This window comes from Lontra canadensis, unplaced genomic scaffold (genome assembly GCF_010015895.1).
Source record: "Lontra canadensis isolate GAN:19392208 unplaced genomic scaffold, GSC_riverotter_1.0 scaffold9, whole genome shotgun sequence".
Classification (NCBI taxonomy): domain Eukaryota; kingdom Metazoa; phylum Chordata; class Mammalia; order Carnivora; family Mustelidae; genus Lontra; species Lontra canadensis.
Window position 1 is genome coordinate 39,530,001 of NW_022631003.1, and position 18,857 is coordinate 39,548,857.

At 36.1% G+C, this 18,857-nt stretch overlaps 1 protein-coding gene across 4 annotated transcripts in view; it reads left to right on the top strand.

The window, feature by feature from the left end:
- The window catches only part of CUNH12orf40 (chromosome unknown C12orf40 homolog), a 139,351-nt gene that overhangs the window by 53,626 nt on the left and 66,868 nt on the right, over positions 1-18,857 (top strand). For all 4 annotated transcript variants that reach the window (XM_032855361.1, XM_032855362.1, XM_032855360.1 and 1 more), the window contains exon 6: positions 1,396-1,511. In XM_032855361.1, coding sequence (XP_032711252.1) covers positions 1,396-1,511 — 116 coding nt within the window. The remainder of the gene's footprint in view (positions 1-1,395; positions 1,512-18,857) is intronic.

Here is an 18,857-nt window from a genome sequence, read left to right on the forward strand (position 1 = left end):
CAGAGGGGTAAATAATAGTTATTATTTTTAAAGATTATATTTATTTTGTCAGAGTGAGCAAGCACAAGCTGGGTGAGCATTAGGCTGAGGGAGAAGCAGGCTCCCTGCTAAGCAGGGAGCTCAGTGCAGGACTGGATCCCCGTACTACGGGATCATGACCTGAGCCAAACACATAACCAACTGAACCACAGAGGAGTTCCAGCAGAAGAGAAAATTAAAAAGAGAGGCTAATGTTCCTGTCCAAGGTGTAGTGGCAAATTGTTAAGTTTTAGAAAAGTGTTTAATTGCTTACTTGGAGAGATTTCAAGAAAAGTAAGAATTAAAATGAAACTATAAAATACAAAAGAAAATGGGTTGAAACAACAGGTTAGAAGAAAAAATGGGCTGGGGCTCACTGATCCCTAGAGAAGTAGTGTTGAGCCTACATAAAGTATTCTTTCCTCTTTTGGTTTGTTTGTGTGTCTCTCACTTCATGGGATGACTTTGTCTCTGTACCTCTGTCATTGTTCCTGAGGTTGAGATATGAGATATATTACCAGACTTTATTTTTAGCTCTCCCTGACTTTGGACTCCCCCTTTTATTTCCTAAGACTCTCAGTATCTCTTTTTGTCTTCTATTTATCCAATTTTGTGTCAAAGATTGTTTTTGGACTTCTCATTTCTGTGTTTCATGGCTAATAAATATAATATGCTATAGATGTAAATTATTATTGCTGGATAGATTAGTGTCGGGCCACTATAATATCTTTATGTGGTACCTTCCACATTAACAAATGGATTACTCATCTCTTTTCTACAAGTCGCCATATGTTCACCATTTTGCACTCAGTGGTATTGATATTCAGAAAGATTAAAAGAGCATTCTAAAATTACTCAGTAAATGGAGAAAATGGAGATAAATACAGCTGTTTTTTGGGGAAAAATAATTTTCTTTTAGAAAATTTGCTTGAAATTCTGGTGTCCCATATATATATATATATATATATATATATATATATATGTATGTATAATTTAGAATATATTTAGAATATATTCGTTAATTATAATCAATATATTTAAATATATTTATTGTATTTTAATTTTGTTTAATTATATTTGTAATATATTATAATTAATAATATTAATATTTTTTAACCTCTGAGGAAATGGTTAGCTCATCATCGTATCAATTGTTATATTGACAATCATTTAAATACTGGTACTGGTATTGCTTTCACTGTTAGCACAATGTTTGTTTTGTTTTCATTAAGGACACAGTTTCTTTCTTTCAAACTAGAAAATTCATTTTTTTTTTGCATATAGGTGTCCTCTAGATGACATTTTATGGTAAGTAATTTAAATTGTATACATGTGTATACATTTACCATTCTGGCAGGTTCTTCTTTCTCTTTTCAGCTCAGTAAAGTTAATTATTCTAATTCCTTGGTTTCCAAATTAAGTGAAAATCAAGATGCTCTTAGTCCACCACATAAAATAGCACAATTTGGGTCATTATTCAAAAGATTAAACAGGTAAGCAAAGATTTTCGAAGATTTTTTTTTATTCGTTTATTTATTGATGAGAGAGAGAGAGCGTGAGAGAGAGGGAGTGGCAGGCAGAGGGAGAAGTAGGCTCTCTGCTGAGCAAGGAGCTTTTTTTAAATTTAAATTTTAATTTTTTTTTAAATTTTTTATAAACATATAATGTATTTTTATCCCCAGGGGTACAGGTCTGTGAATCGCCAGGTTTACACACTTCACAGCACTAGGACTATTTTTTTTTAATTTTTAATTTTTTAAATTTCTTTTCAGTGTGCCAGAATTCATTGTTTATGCACCACACCCAGTGTTCCATGCAATACATGCCCTCCATAATACCCACCACCAGGCTCTCTCAACTTCCCACTCCCCACCCCTTCAAAGCCCTTAGATTGTTTTTCAGAGTCCATAGTGTCTCATGGTTCATCTCCCCCTCCAATTTCCCTCAGCTCCCTTCTCCTCTCCATCTCCCCATGTCCTCCATGTTATTTCTTATGCTCCACAAATAAGTGAAACCATATGATAATTGACTCTGCTTGACTTATTTCACTCAGCATAATCTCTTCTAGTCCCATCCATGTTGATAACAAAAGTTGGGTATTCATCCTTTCTGATGGAGGCATAATACTCCATAGTGTATATGGACCACATCTTCCTTATCCATTCGTCCATTGAAGGGCACCTTGGTTCTTTCCACAGTTTGGCGACCGTGGCCGTTGCTGCTATGAACATTGGGGTACAGATGGCCCTTCTTCTCACTACATCTGTATCTTTGGGGTAAATACCCAGTAGTGCAATGGCAGGGTCATAGGGAAGCTCTATTTTTAATTTCTTGAGGAATCTCCACACTGTTCTCCAAAGTGGCTGCACCAACTTGCATTCCCACCAACAGTGTAAAAGGGTTTCCCCTTCTCCACATCCTCTTCAACACTTGTTGTTTCCTGTCTTGTTAATTTTGGCCATTCTAACTGGTGTAAGGTGGTATCTCACTGTGGTTTTGATTTGAATCTCCGTGATGGCTAGTGATGATGAACATTTTTTCATGTGTCTGAGAGCCATTTGTATGTCTTCATTGGAAGTGTCTGTTCATGTCTTCTGCCCATTTTTTGACATGATTATTTATTTTGTGTGTGTTGAGTTTGAGAAGTTCTTTATAGCTCCTGGATATCAGCCTTTTGTCTGTACTGTCATTTGCAAATATCTTTTCCCATTCCGTGGGAGCAAGGAGCTTGATGCAGGTCTCCATTGGAGGACCCTGGGATCATGACCTGAGCTGAAGGCAGATGCTTCACTTACTGAGCCACTTAGGTGTCCCAAGCAAAGATTTTTGAAGGAAATAAAGAAGCTGAGCAGGGAGCCATATGTGGGACTCCAGGATCATGACCTGAGCCAAAGGCTGTTGCTTTACCATCTGAGCCACCCAAGTGCTCCTGAACAAATATTTTTTAGAAATGTAGACAAACTTAATACTTCTAGAAAACAAATATTAGAAGTTAAATGTAGTATTTAATTAAAATAGTTTTAAGTAATTATTTTCTAATGCACATATCTACTTTTCATTTATTTAAACATATTAATTTTTCTTATTTATGGGAGTTGGTAAGTGACCGCTTTTATTTTCTAGTTGTATATAAATCCTAGTTCATGGTTTTAAAATCTGTTAAACTTGTAAAACCAGTTTGAATTACTCCTAGTAGTCATGGTGAGAAACCTTGACTCTGTAATCCTATCCCAGTCTTCCTTTGTTTCAGTATAGACACTACTATTCACTCGCAGTCTTCCTCATTTTAGTAAATGACGCTACTATTCACTCAGCAACTGGCACCAAAATGGAATTCCTTGATTTGCTTATTTTCCGTCCAAATCCCACTATCCATTTCACCAACAAAGTTTTGACAATTCTCTATTCTAATAAGCTTTAAATTTACCTACTCACATTTTCACCTCTATAGGTTCTATCCCAGTCTAAGCCACTACTGCCTCTCGCCTGGAGAATTGTAACATTTCAATTTGTTTTCTCTTTTCCTTTTCTGTTTTCAGATTTTTTTTTACAGTTCTATTAATGTGTAATCAACATGGAACAAACTGAATTTATCTAAAATGTGTGCTTTGATAAGTTTTGACCTGTGTCAAATAAAATGAAAATATTCATCACCAGTAGTTTCTTTGGTTATCTTTGTAATATCTTCCTCTGGCCATTTCACAACCTTTATTCTTATCCCAAGGCATCTGCTTATCTGCTTTCTGTCACTGTTGATTAGTCTATTTTCTAGAGTCTTATGTAAGTGACAGATAATTATGTTCCCTGCAGAAATGGGGAGTCACAACTCAAAATATACAGACTTCAAGTTACAAGACAAATTTTGGGGACCTAGTATACAACATAGTGACTATAATTAATAATAGCACATTACATACTTGAAGTTTGTTAATATAGTATCTCTTAAGTAGACTTACCACATATACTTGGAAAGGTTATGTGAGGTTGATGAATATGCTAGTTAGGTTGATTGTAATCACTTCACAAATTACACTTATATGAAATCATCATGTTGAACACCTTAAATATATACAACTTATTTGTATTTATTTTTGTCACTTTTATCTCAGTAAAGCTGATTGAGGGGAGGTGTAGGTGGAGAGGTGGGGAGGATCATTTCAAACACACTGGAAGGTTTTCTCACATTCCTCCAAGTCTATAGCTCCCAACAATAATCACCATTCTGACCCCTGTCACTATATATTAATCAATTCTGTCTTGGAACTTCATTTAAATAGAATTATATAGTGATATTCTTCTGGTATGGAGATTCATTCATGCTGTTGCTTGCTATTCCATGGATTAGTGCTTAATTCTTTTTCATTTCTGTATGTTATTCCACTGTATATTATATAATATTTTATTTTTTTAAGTATAGTAGACATACAGTGTTTCATTAGTTGCAGGTGTACATACAGTATTCTATTCTTAATGGACATCTGGGATAGTTCAAATTTGGGACTATCTTGAAGGAAGCTGTTGTGACATTCAAAAAAATTAATAGGAGAAATACTTCGTGCTCATGGATTGGAAGAATCACTAATTTTAAGATGGAAATTTTCCCCAAATTTCTGCCATTCCCTAGCTCCTGGCAGTTCTCTCCTTGCTTCTTGGAATGTCACTTTTTAGAGTCCACATACAGGTGAGGTCATACGGTACTCATCTTTCTATGTCAGACTTATTTCACTTAGCATAATGTCATCCATGTTCATCCATATGGTCACAAATGGCATGATTTCCCTCTTTTTATGATTGAATAATATTCCATTGTATTTAATTTTCTTTAACTTTTCTTAATGTAATGTTATTGTGCTTTCAGTAAATAAGCCTTGTGCTTCTTTGGCTGAATTTATTCCTACTTATTTTATTCTCTTTATGCTGGTGTGAATGGTATTTATTATTAATTTCATTTTTGGATTGTTCATTGCTAAAATACAGGAATATAATTAATTTCTTACATTAATCTTATCTCCTGTGACGTTGCTGAACTCATTATGAGTTCTAGTGGTTTTATGGATTCTTTAGGTTGTTTTTTTTTTTTTTTTAACCATACTGGATTATGTTGTCCATAAATACAAGTATTTTTACCTCTCTTTTTTCAGTCAGGATGCCTTTTACTTCTTTTTCTTGACTACTGCAGTAACTAGAACCTCTGGCACAGTGTTGCATAGCAAGCAGGCAGGCAAGAGTGGGCATGCTTGCATTGTCCTTAGTCTTAAAGAAAAAGCATTTCACTATTATGTTAGCCGTAGGTTTTTTGTAGTTGTCCTTTTTCAGGTTTAGGAAATTCCCTTCTATTCCTAGTTCTTTTAAAGTTTGTATCATGGATTTTGTCAAACATTCTTTCTGTGTCTCTTGAGATTATCATGTAGTTTTTTCCACCTTTATTCTATTAATACATTGTATATTACTTTATTTTCAAATATTAAACCACTTTGGGTTCCTGGGATAAAAGCTGCTTGGTCATGGTATATAATCCTCTTCATATATTGTAGGATTTGGTTTGTTACTATTTTTTTGGTGATTTTTATGTCTCTATTCATGAAAATTGGTGTGAAAATATATGTATATATATTTTTTTTAGTGTCTTTGGTGCCAAAGTAATACTAACATTATAGAATAAGCTGGAAATTGTGTCCTCCTCCATTTAATGGAAGAATTAGTGGAGAATTGGTATGATTTTTTCTTTAAGTGTTTTTGCATCTGAGCTTTTCTTCCTGTGAAGACTTTTAACTACTAATTGTTATAATGTCTGGCCACCTTTTCTAATTTCTTGAGTCAGTTGTAGTAATGTATGTTTTTCTAGGAATTTATCCATTATCCATCTAAATTGTGAGATATGTTTGTATAAACTTGTTTATGGTATTTCCTTGAAAACCTTTTAATTTCTGTAAAGTCACTGTTGTTGTCCCTGCTGAGCAGGGAGCCTGATGCGGTACTCCATCTCCGCATTCTGGGATCATGAGCCAGAGGCAGATAGAGGACTGAGCCACCCAGGCATCCCTGATGTCCCTTCTTTAATTCTAGATCTGTGTCTTTTCTCCTTTTTTTCTTGGTCAGTATAGCTAAAGATTTGCTAATTTTATTGAAATTTTTAAAGAACTAAGTTTTGTATTTCATCAGTTTTCTCTGTTTTTCTGTTTTCCATTCCATTGATTTCTGCCTTAATGTTTATAATTTTCTTCTGTTTGCTTTGGGTTTTGTTGCCCCCCCCCCCTTTTTGGGGTAGATTCTTAAAGTGTAACTTTAACTTATTTGATATTTTCTTTTTGTTTAGTATAGGCATTTAAGACTATAAATTTCCTTCTACCAATGCTTAGAGGCCAGCCAGTGATTACTTGGAGGTTGTGTTTAAACATCTTGAGCCAATAAGTCTTCTTCCTTTGTGCAGGACCTCATATTCAGCCAGGGATGAGTATAGATACTTGAGGTCCTCTCCTGAGTGTGTATACAGACTTACACATGTGGGCAGCCTTTCAGACCACTGAGGTGTCTTGCAGTTTATTAGAGCTCATTATGCCTGTTTGTTCCCTGGATCTCTTTGTGAAATTTCTGGATGTTTCTTTGCTTGCTCCAAATATTGCAGCCCCAGTTAGTTGCAGTGTTGGGCTTTCCTGATGGTTTGCCGCCAAGGTAATGATTATTTTTGACAAATTCCTGGGCATGGGGCTCCCTTGTCTTTTAGACTACTGAACCTTGGTAGTACCAGCCATGGAGTAGGGGTGGAAGGAAGGTAGCTTCCTGAAGCTAAAATTCCACAGACTCCCACTGTTTTTGTTAAGGTTTAGTAGTTTTTCTTGAAGTACTGCTTTTCAGTTTATTGCATGGCTTTGTTACTCTACAGATTCTGAAATGATTGTTTTTGCAGGTGTTACCTGGTACTGTCATTACTTTTGGTGGGGGCAGGATTTATTTGCCAGACTTTCACATGTCATTCCAGAAGTCCGCCCCACACTGATTCATTTTTTAAATGTTAAATGAGCCTTGTATTCTGGAGATAAACCCCACTGGTTACAACGTGCTATCTTTGTTATGAATTCTTTGGTTTGATGTGCTAAAATTTTGTTAGGAATTTTTGCATTAATCTTTATGAGGGATATTATTTTCTAAGTTTCTTTTGATATCTTCATCTGGTTTGCTATTAGCCCAATATTGATATCATAGAGTGAGTTAGGGAGTATTCCTTTCTCTGTAATTTTCTGAAAGAGTTAATGTAGAATTGGTACCATTACTTTCTTAAATGTCTGATAGAGTTCATCAATGAAGCCACTTGGTATGGAGTCTTTTGGTAGGAAGTTTTTTTTTTTTTTTTTTTTTTTAAGATTTTTATTTGTTTATTTGACAGAGATCACAAGTAGGCAGAGAGGCAGGCAGAGAGAGAGGAAGGGAAGCAGGCTTCCCACTGAGCAGAGAGCCCGATGCGGGGTTCGATCCCAGGATTCTGGGATCATGACCTGAGCTGAAGGCAGAGGCTTTAACCCACTGAGCCACCCACGTGCCCCAGGAAGTTTTTTTTTGTTTTGTGTTACTATAATTTCCAAATGAGATACAGGGTAGTCAGATTATTATTATTATTTTTTTTTGGAGTGAGCTTTGGTAGTTTGTCATACAAAGAGTGCATCTGTAGAATTTTGACTTAAAGTTATCCATAATATTCTCTTACTATGTATTTAAAATTTTTAACACTTATAGTGATGTCATTCTCTCATTACTAATATGAGTAAGTTGTGTCGTCTCCCTTCTTTTTCCTGGTCATTGTTTTAAATTTAAAATTGATTGGCCTATAACATTATACTAGTTTCAGGTATAAATTATAATTAAATCTTTGTATATGTTGTAAAATGATCACAATAAGTTTAGTTACCATTTGTCACCATACAAAGTTATAATTTTTTTTTGTAATGAGAATGTTTAAGATTTATTCTTAGTAACTTTCAAGTATGCAGTGCAATATTATTGACGATAATCACCATTCTGTACATTCCCACCACTTATTTTATAATTGGAATTGTTTTTTTAACCTCTTGACCCACTTGACCCACACCCCAACTTAACTCCCCTCTGGCAAACACCAGCTTATCTTTTGTATTCATGAGTTTTGTTTTGTTTGCTTGTTTTATTTTTTAGATTCTCTATATAGGTAAACTATATGGTATTTTTCTTGCCCTGTGTGGCTTATTTCACTTAGCATAATACCTTCAAGCTCCATCCATTTTGTCACAAAGGGCAAGATTTCATTCTCTTTATTTTTTTTTAAACCCTCTTTTTTTTTTTTTTTTAAAATGTATTCATTGGAGACAAAGACAGAGAGAGCATGATCAGGGGAGAGAGGCAAAGGGAAAGGAGAAGTAGACTCCTTGCTGAGCTGGGAGCCAGACGCAGGGCTTGGTCCCAGGACCTGGAGATCGTGACCTGAGCCAAAAGGCAGACACTTAACCTTTTGAGCCACGTAGACACCCCCTTTTTTAATTTTCTTAATCAACATTTATGAGCAAAATAAGTAGAAGAAACCATGAGTGATTCCCTGGAGTTTGTCCTGAGGCTAAATATCTTTTTTTTTTTTTTGATTTATTTAAATTTAGTTAGCCAACATGTAGTACATCATTAGTTTGTTTTTTTTTTAATTTTTTTTTTTAAAGATTTTATTTATTCATTTGACAGAGATCACAAGTAGGCAGAGAGGCAGGCAGAGAGAGAGGGAAAAGCAGGCTCCCCGCTGAGCAGAGAGCCCGATGCGGGGCTTGATTCCAGGACCTTGAGATCATGACCTGAGCTGAAGGAAGTGGCTTAACCCACTGAGCCACCCAGGCGCCCACATCATTAGTTTTTGATGTAGTGTTCAGTGATTCATTAGTTGTCTGTAACACCCAGTGCTCATCAGATCACATGCCCTCCTTAATGCCCATCACCTAGTTACACTTTAATTCCACTCCTCTTCCTTCCGCAATCCTCAGTTTGTTTCCCAGAGTTAAGAGTCTCACGGTTTGTCTCCCTCTTTGATTTCTTCCCATTCAGTTTTCCCTCCCTTCCCATATGGTCCTCTGTACTATTCCTTACATTCCACAGATGAGTGAAACCATATGATAATTGTTTTTCTCTGATTGACTTATTATTATTTTTTTAAGATTTATTTGACAGAGCGAGAGAGCACAAGCAGGGGGGACAGTGGGGAGGGAGATAGGGAGAAGCGGATTCTCTGCTGAGCAGGGAGCCTGATGTGGGGCTCGATCCCAGTACCCTGGGATCCTGACCCGAGCCAAAGACAGATGCCCAACCATCTGAGCCACCTAGGAGTTCCCTGATTGACTTATTTCACTTAGCATAATCTCCTCCAGTTCCATCCATGTCAATGCAAATGGTAGGTATTGATCCTTTCTGATAGCTGAGGAATACTCCATAGTATTAACGAACCACATCATCTTTATCCATTCATCTGTTGAAGGACATCTTGGCGTGGACACTGGACATTGCTGCTGTGAACAATGGGGTGCATATGCCCCTTCTTTTTTACTTCATCTGTAGTAAAAAAGAGTAGTGCAATTATTCAGTTGTAGGGTAGCTCTATTTTTAATGTCCTAAGGAACCTCCATACTGTTTTCCAAAGTGGCTGCACCAGTTTGCCTTCTCACCAACAGTGTAGAAGTATTCCCTTTTCTCCACATCCTCGTCAACAACTGTTGTTTCCTGTCTTGTTAGTTTTAGCCATTCTGATTGATGTGAGGTGGTAGCTCATTGTGGTTTTGATTTGTATTTCCCTGATGGCAAGTGACGTGGAGCATTTTTTCATGTGTCTATTAGCCATTTTATATCTTCTTTGGAGAAGTGTCCGTTCATATCTTCTGCCCATTTTTTAATCGGATTATTTGTTTTTTGGGTGTTGAGTTTGATAACTTCTTTATAGATCTTGGATACTAGCCCTTTATCTGTTATGTCATTTGCAGATATCTTCTCTGATTCAGTAGGTTGCCTTTTAGTTTTGTTAGCTGTTTCTTTTGCTTTGCAGAAGCTTTTTATCTTGGGGCACCTGGGTGGCTCAGTCCTTAAGGGACTGCCTTCAGCTCTGGTCATGATCCCAGGGTCCTGGGATTGAGCCCTACTTTTCCCTCTCCCACTCCCCTGCTTGTGTTCCCTCTCTCACTGTGTCTCTCTGTCAAATAAATAAAATCTTTAAAAGATTTTATATAATAAATATACACAAATACATATAAAAAATAAAAATCTTTTTTTTTTAAAAAACAGCTTTTTATCTTGATGAAGTTCCAATAGTTCATTTTTGCTTTTGATTCCCTTGCCTTTAGGGATGTGTCTTGCAAAATGTTGCTGTGGCCAGGTCCAAGAGGTTACTGCCTGTGTTCTCCTCAAGGATTTTGATGGATTCCTGTCTCACATTGAGGTTGTTAATCAATTCTGAGTTTATTTTTGTGTATGGTATAAGGAAATGACCCAGTTTCATTCTTCTGCATGTGGCAGTCCAATTTTCCTAGCACCATTTATTGAAGAGACTATCTTTTTTGGATATTCCTACCTCTTTCTGAGAGATTAATTGACCATAGAGTTGAGGGTCCATTTCTGGGCTCTCTAATCTGTTTCATTGACCTTTGTGTGTGTTTCTGTGCCAGTTCCATACTGTCTTGATGATCACAGCTTTATAATATAGCTTAAAGTCAGGCATTGTGATTTCCCCAGCTTTGGTTTTCTTTTTCAACAATCCCCTGGCTATTTGGGGTCTTTTCTGGTTCAGTACAAATTTTAGGATTGTTTGTTCTAGCTCGGAAAAATGTGGATGGTATTTTGATAAAGGATTGTATTGAATGTGTAGATTTCTGGGTGGCACAGGCATTTTAACAATGTTTATTCTAATCCATGAATGTGGAATATTTTTCTATCTTTTTGTGACTTCCTCAATTTCTTTTGTAAGTGTTCTGTAGTTTCTAGAGTACAGATCCTTTACCTCTTTGGTTGGGTTTATTCTTCGGTATCTTATGGTTTTTAGTGCAATTGTAAATGGGATCAATTCCATAATTTCTCATTCTTTAGTCACATTGTTAATGCATAGAAATGCAACAGATATCTGTGTATTGATTTTGTATCCTGCCATGTTGCTGAATTGCTGTATGAGTTCTAGCAATTTTGGGGTGGTGTCTTTTGGGTTTTCTACATAAAATATCATGTCATCTGTGATGAGCGAGAGAGCTTGACTTTCTTTGCCAATTTGAATGCCTTTTATTTCTTTTTGTTGTCTGATTTTTGAGTCTAGGACTTCTAGTACTATGTTGAACAGTAGTGGTGAGAGTGGGGATCCCTGTCATGATCCTGATCTTAAGGGAAAAGCTCTCAGTTTTTCCCCTTTGAGAACGATACTCGCTATGGGCTTTTCATAGATGGCTTTTACCATATTGAGGTTTGTTCCCTCCATCCATATACTTTGAAGACTTTTAATCAAGGAAAGATGCTGTATTTTGTCAAATGCTTTTTCTGCATCAATTTAGAGGATCATATGGTCCTTGTCTTTTCTTTTATTAATGTGATCTATCATGTTGATTGATTTGCAGATGTTGAACCATCTTGCATCCCCAGAATAAATCCACCTGGTGGTGGTGAATAATCCTTTTAACGTATAGTTGGATCCTGTTGGCTAGTATCTTGGTGAGTATTTTGGCATCCATTTTCATCAGGGATATTAGTCTGTAATTTTCCTTTTTGATGGGGTCTTTGATTTTGGGATCAAGCTGGCTTGAGTTTGGAATAGAATGAGTTTAGAAGTTTTACTTACATTTCTATTTTTTGAAACATCTTCAGTAGAATGGATTATTTCTTCTTTATATGTTTGGTAGAATTCTCCTTGGAAGCCATCTAGCCCTGGATTCTTGTTTTTTGGGGAGGTTTTTTGACAGCTGCTTCAATTTCCTTGCTGGTCACTGGTCTGTTCAGATTTTCTGGTTCAGTTTTAGTAGTTCATAAATTTCCAGGAATGCATCTGTTTCTTCAGATTTGGCCCAATTTATTGGCTTATCATTGCTCATTATATGTTCTTAAAATTGCCTCTCTTTCCTTGGTGTTGGTCATGAATCCCTTGTCTTGCCAAAGGTTTATTGATTTTATTAATTCTTTCAAAGAACCAGCTTATAGTTTCATTCTCCTGTTCTTCTGGTTTCTATTTCACTGATTTCTGCTCTCATCTTTATTATTTCTCTTCTACTCTGGGTTTAGGCTTTATTTTCTGTTTTTTTTTTTTTTTTTTTTTTTTTCTTTTTTTTTCTCCAGGTCCTTTAGGTGTAAGGTTAGCTTTGTATATTTGGGATTTTTCTAATTTTTGAGAGAGGCTATATGCTTCCCTCTTAGAATCACCTTTGCTGTGTCCCAGAAATTTTGAACCAATGTGTTTTCATTCTCATTAGTTCCATGAATTTCTTCAGTTCTTTTTTATTTCTCAGTTGACCCATTCATTCTTTAACGGGATGTTCTTTAACCTCCCAAGTGTTTGTTTCTTCTGAATTTCCTCTTGTGATTGAGTTCCAGTTTCAAAGCATTGTGGTCTTAATATATGCAGGGAATAATCTCAGTCTTTTGGTATCAGTTGAGACCTATTTGTGACCCAATATGTGATCTATTCTAGAGAAAGTTCCATGTGCATTTAAAAAGAATGAATTTTCTCTTGTTTTGGGATCGAATGTTCCGTATATATTTTTGAAGTCCATCTGGTCCAGTATGACATTCAAAGCTCTTGTTTCTTTGTTGGTCTTCTGCTTAGATGATCTGTCCATTGCTGTGAGTGGGGTGTTGAAATCTCCCACTAGTAATGTAATATTACCAAATATGTTTCTTTACTTTGGTTATTAATTGGTTTATATAATTGGTTACTCCCATGCTGGGGATATATTTACAATTGTTAGATCTTATTGTTGGATAGATTCTTGAAGCCTTTCTTCATGGGCTCTGAGTTGTGTTTCTCTTTTGCTCAGCTTTCTTCATTTGCCTTATTGACCCTAGCTGTTATAGCATCCAGTTTAGACTGCATCTCATTCATAGCATTTTTAAGTTTGGCCTAATTAGATCTCATTTCTGCCCTGGAGATTCTGTACTGTCACGTATGCTTTTGTCAAGCCTCGCTATTAACTTCATAATTGCTTTCCTGATTTCCATCTCTGATATCCTACTTATATCTGTATTGATTATCTCTGTAGCAGAGAACATTTCCTCTGGTTTTTTCTTTTGTTGTGAGTTCCTCCTTTTCGTCATTTTGCCCAGAGAAGGATGGGTAAGCTAATGAGCAGAGTCCAAAATATCAAAAACGACCCAAGCAAAACAAACCCTAGACAAATATGAAGCAGACAGAAACCACAACAGAAAAAGCAAACAAAACCAAAAGAAAACAAACAAAAAAAAAAATGGGAGGAGGGGAAGAGACTGTAATCTCGCAGGGTGGACAAAACAGGGTGATCCACTTGTTCCTGATTGAATTTTGGTCTGTGTGTTAGAAGACACTGCATCTCAAAATTGCAAAGAAAGCAGAGCTTATATATCATATATATGTATGTGTGTGTGTATATATATATATATATATATATATAAAATTTTAAATATATAAATTATAAATATAAAAATATAAATTTAAATATATTTAAAAATAAAATTGAGTGAAAAAAGAATAAAGTAAAACATAAATCTATGAAATGTAATTGTAAAAAAAATTAAAAAGCAACTTAAAACTGTAAATTGGTAAAATAAGAATCTAGTTGAAATGGGGAAAAGGTTTAAAAAAAAAAAAGGAATGGAAAATTTTAGACTGAAAGATAAACGAGTTGTGAGGAAACACCTGGCGCTCAATGTACTGTTTTCTCCTAGCGCTAGAGTTTTACAGTTTTGTGGAATCCATAGAGTTGTAGTCCACCTATTCTTCCAGTCTGTCTCTTTTGGGGGCAGGCCTGTTGTGCTGTTTCTCACGTATCTTTTCCTAGGCCAAGTTGCACTACCCCTTGTCAGGGAGATGGGCTCAGTGTAAGCTGGTCATGTATGTGGCTTTTGTTGCCTGGAGGCTTTCTTCCCTCTTCAGAGGATCAGAGCAAAAGTGGCTATACTGGACCTTCAGCCTAGATCCATTCTCCCTTCAATAAACCCTCTGGGTCAAACAGTCTCTGCTTCTGTGAGTGCCGTACTCTGCAGACTCCTGTGGTGTGGGCCAACTGCAGTCCTCCTTGGGGGGAATCCCAGGGAACTGTCAGTGCCAGCGCTCTTTTTGTATTTGACTCTGTGAATGGTTGTGGGATTGCGTGTGCCCCCTGCTCCACTACTCACAGGTCATGACTGGGTGTCACCCTGCTGTCCTTTCCAGGGCCCTGATAGCTTTTGCCCATTTGTGGGTGTAGCTGTTTAACCCCTCCCAGGGGATGGTAAATGGCCCGTACTTTCCAGTCCTTTTTGGGGTGCTCAGACAAAGAGTTGCTTCCCAACTGGCTGAGCTTGCAGTTTATGGAGACTGGAGCTGAGAGTTCCTCCTGGCCTCTCTGACCATAACCAGTTTCCTTGTTCCCCTGCTTGGGCACTGTACTGGTTCAGGCACCCTCGTTGATTTTTTGTCTCCTGGGATTCTGAGACCACAATGACCCACCTAGAATTCTGCCCTTGTCATCCCCCAAACCCCTTTCAGAAAGGGATGTCTCTCCCTGGATCAGATTTCTAAGGGTTCTGATTTTGCAGTCCAATGGTGTGTCACTTTCTAGTAGCCAGATTATGGAGGCTCCTTCCTTCCTCCATTTATCTTCTGATAGTTCCCTGCAGATTCACGACTCCCCACATCCTACCTTTCCAAAAGCAGTCACTTTTCTGCTTGTAGAGTTCCAGGTATATTTTCTTATATCTCAGGCTGATCTTGTGGGTGTTCAGAATGGGTTGATATATATCCAACTAAATTCAAGGGACCAGATGAAATGAGGTCCCCTACTCTTCTGCCATCTTTCCTCCTCTCATTCTTTTTTACATTTAGTAGTATTCATTACACACACACACACACACACACACACATACACACACATATCTTCTTTATACATTTATTTATTGTTATGGATACTTAGGTTGTTTCCATATCTTGGCTATTATTAATAATGCTTCAGTGAACATTGGAGTGCATATATCTTTTTTTTTCTTTTTTTTTTTTTAGTGCATATATCTTTTTACTTTTTCCCCCCCAGTCATTATGATATAGAGACTCACCAATTTTATTTATCTTCTCACAGAATAATCTTTTAGTTTCACATATTTATTTTCTGTTTTTTACTTCATTGAATTCTGCTATTTCCTTTTGCTTATTCCTTTGGATTTAATTTAGTTTTTTTTCCTATTGTCTTAGGAGAAAGCTGTGGTCATTGATTCGAAGTCATTTTTCTTTTCTAATATACGTGTTGTCATGCTATAAATTGTCTATGAACTGCTTTTGCTGCATCCTACAAATTTTGATGTTTTAATTTTCATTCAGTTGAAAGTCTTCCTGATTTTTCTTTTGATTTCTTTTTCAATCCATGAGTTATTTAGAAATTTGCTGTTTGGTTCCTAGAAATCCTAAGACATTCCTGTATCTTTCTAAATTAATACCTTTGTGGATAGGAAATATCCTTTGTATGATTTGAATCCTTTCAAATTTGTTGTGACTTGTGTTATGGTCAAGTAATGGTTTACATTTAATGTGATAATTGATATGGTTGGGTTTAAGTCTGTTTTCTTGTTTTCTAAAAAAATTTTTAAAAAGATACTTATTAGAGCAAGAGACAATGGGCGTGAGCATGGGGTCGGTGGTTGGGGGGGTGGGTGCAGGGAGAGGGAGAAGCAGACTCTCCACTGAGCAGGGAGCCTGATGCAGGACTCAGTCCCAGGACACTGAGATCATGACCTGAGCTGAAGACAGACGCTTAACTGACTAAGCCAACTCGGTGCCCCTAAATCTGTTCTCTGGTTTTTATTTGTCCCATGTAATGTTTCCTTTTCCTCTTTATCTGCCTTTATTTTGTTTGAGTGTTTTTTGTGTCTTAATTTACCTCTTTTGTTACTTTATTATCTCTGTTTTGTTTTTCAGTGGTTGCTTTAGTTTATAGTATATATTTTAATTCATCACAGTCTATCTTCAAGTTATACAACTTTACGTTTTAGTATAATAACATAATAGTATGCTTTCGTTTTTCCATTCTGGCCTTTGTTTTATATTCATATATTTTATTTATATATATGTTACAGATCCAGTAAAATATTATTGCTTTTTAAAAGAGTTATAAAAGACATTTTTTATATTTAAGCACAAATTTACCATTTTTGGTGGTCTTGATTTTGTGTAGATCTAGAATTTCATCTGGTTATGTTTTCCTTCAATTCTGAAGACTTCAACATTTCTTCTAGTATGGGTCTACCAGTGATTAATTTTTTTCTCTTTTGTATACTTGTCTGTGTTGTACTCTTTTTGAAAGATATCTTTTGACTTGCATTGTTTCTAACTAGAAATTTGCTGTCATTTTTATTTTAATATCTGTATATACAATATATAGTTTTTCTGTTTTTAAGATTTTTCTATCATGGATTCTCTGTCATGTACTTTCTACCATGGATTTTTATCCATTGATTAGAATGTTCATTTTCTTTGCCCTTCCTGTGTTTAGGCTGTGTTGAGCTTCTTAAATCTGTGGACTTACTGTTTTTATCAAATTTGGAAACAGATCAGCCATTAATTTTTAAAATATTTTTTTCTGATTTTTCCTCTTTGGGGACTCAAATTACATTAACTTAGTCCAATTGAAGTTGTGTCCAGTTTACTGATGCTTTGTTTATATATTTTCAGTATTTTTTCTCTGTTTCACCTTATGTAGATTATATTGCTGTATCTCTAGAATCAGTAGTTGTATCTTCTTTGATGTCTTATCTACTCATAAATCTGTTCAGTATACTTTTCATCTCTGTAAGCTTGATTTAACTTTTATTTATATCTCCCATGCATTTATTTTAACATGCTCAGTCTTTCCTCTATCTTCTTGAGTATAGGCACAATAACTTTTTTGATGTCTTTGTCTACAAATACTAGCATTTTGTCATTTCTTGGTCTGTTTCTAATTGATTTTTCTTCTCATTATGGGTTGTACTTTCTGCTTCTTTGTATTCCTGGTAATTTTATTTGGATTCTGTAAATTCTGAATTTCATATTTTTGGTTGTCTGGAGATGTTTGTATCCCTATAAATTATCCTAAGCTTTATTCTGGATACAGTTTAGTTATTTGGAAATACTATGATCTTACTGAGGTTTGCTTTAAATTTTGTTAGGCAGGACCACATATGCCTTTTTTAGCCTATACTTAATTTTGCCCTCTGCTGAGGCAATAACCCTTCTGAATACTCTGTGATTCCTTTTGAATTAGGAGGTTTTTCCACTCTGGTTGATGCAAACACAAAGTTTTCCCATCTGTATGTGAGTTCCTGGACTTAATCCATCTTATCCTGTTAGATACTTTATTCTCCTCCCCACCTCCAGCCTTGGGTATTATTTTTTCATATGCATGTGCTGCTGATCAATACTTAGCTGAAGATTTGAGAACATTCCCTAGATCTCTAGAATGCTCTCTCCTTGAAGCACTCTCCTAAGGATACTCTGCCCTGTGAACTCTATCCTCTGTATTCTTTCTGAACCCCCAGCTCTGTTTTCTCAACAAAGGGAATCTGTGAGCTCTGACTGGGATGTCCGTTTCTATTCTGTGGCTTGTATACCTTCTGTACGTAGTAAGCTGGGAGCAGTCATGAGGTTCACCTCAATTGTTTTCTTTCTTTCTCAAGAATCATTATCCTTTTCTACTTGATGGTCCATATGTGAAAACTTTTTCTTTTTTTTAAGATTTTATTTATTTGACAGAGATCACAAGAAGGCAGAGAGGCAGGGGGAGAGAGAGGAGGAAGCAGGCTTCCTGCAGAGCAGAGAGCCCGATGCGGGGCTCCATCCCAGGACCCTGGGATCATGACCTGAGCTGAAGGCAGAGGCTTTAACCCACTGAGCCACCCAGGTGCCCCCATATATGAAAACTTTTATCTCATATATTTTGTCCAGTTTTTTAAATGCACCAATCAGGAGGGTAAGTCTAGTTCCTCTTTCTTCATTTTAGCCAGTTGGAAGTTTGAAACTTACATTCACCTGGCAGTCAAACTGATATTTTTCAAGGCAAAAAGCAAGTCAGTTTTACTTTTGTATTTAGAACCTTTCAGTGTTTCTTATTGTTCTTTTAAAAAATGAAGCTCTATTCATATGACCAAGTAATTCCACTACTGGGTGTTCAAGAAAATTAAAACACTAATTCAAAAAGATGTATGTACCTCTTTGTTTATTGCAGCATTATTTACAATGGCTTAATTATGGCAACAACCCAAGTGTCCATCCATAGTGGATAAAGGAGAGATGCGCGCGCGCGCGCACACACACACACACACACACACACACACACAGTGGAATATTACTCAGCCATAAAAAATAAAAACTAATGAACAAAGAAAAAAGAGACAAAAAACCAGACACTTAAATTTAGAAAACAAACTGGTGATTACCAGAGGGGAAGTGGGTGGGGAGGGTCAGTAAAATAGGTAAAGGGGATTAAGAGCACACTTACCAAGTTAAGCACTGAGTAATGTATAGAATTATTGCATCATTATATTGTATACCCAAAATTAATGTAGCACTGTATATTAATTATACTTGAATTAGAAATACTAAGTTCTGTGTAATTTGGGGCCATTTCCTTCACTGATTCTATTCAATCTTTTTTTTTTTTAAGATTTAATTTATT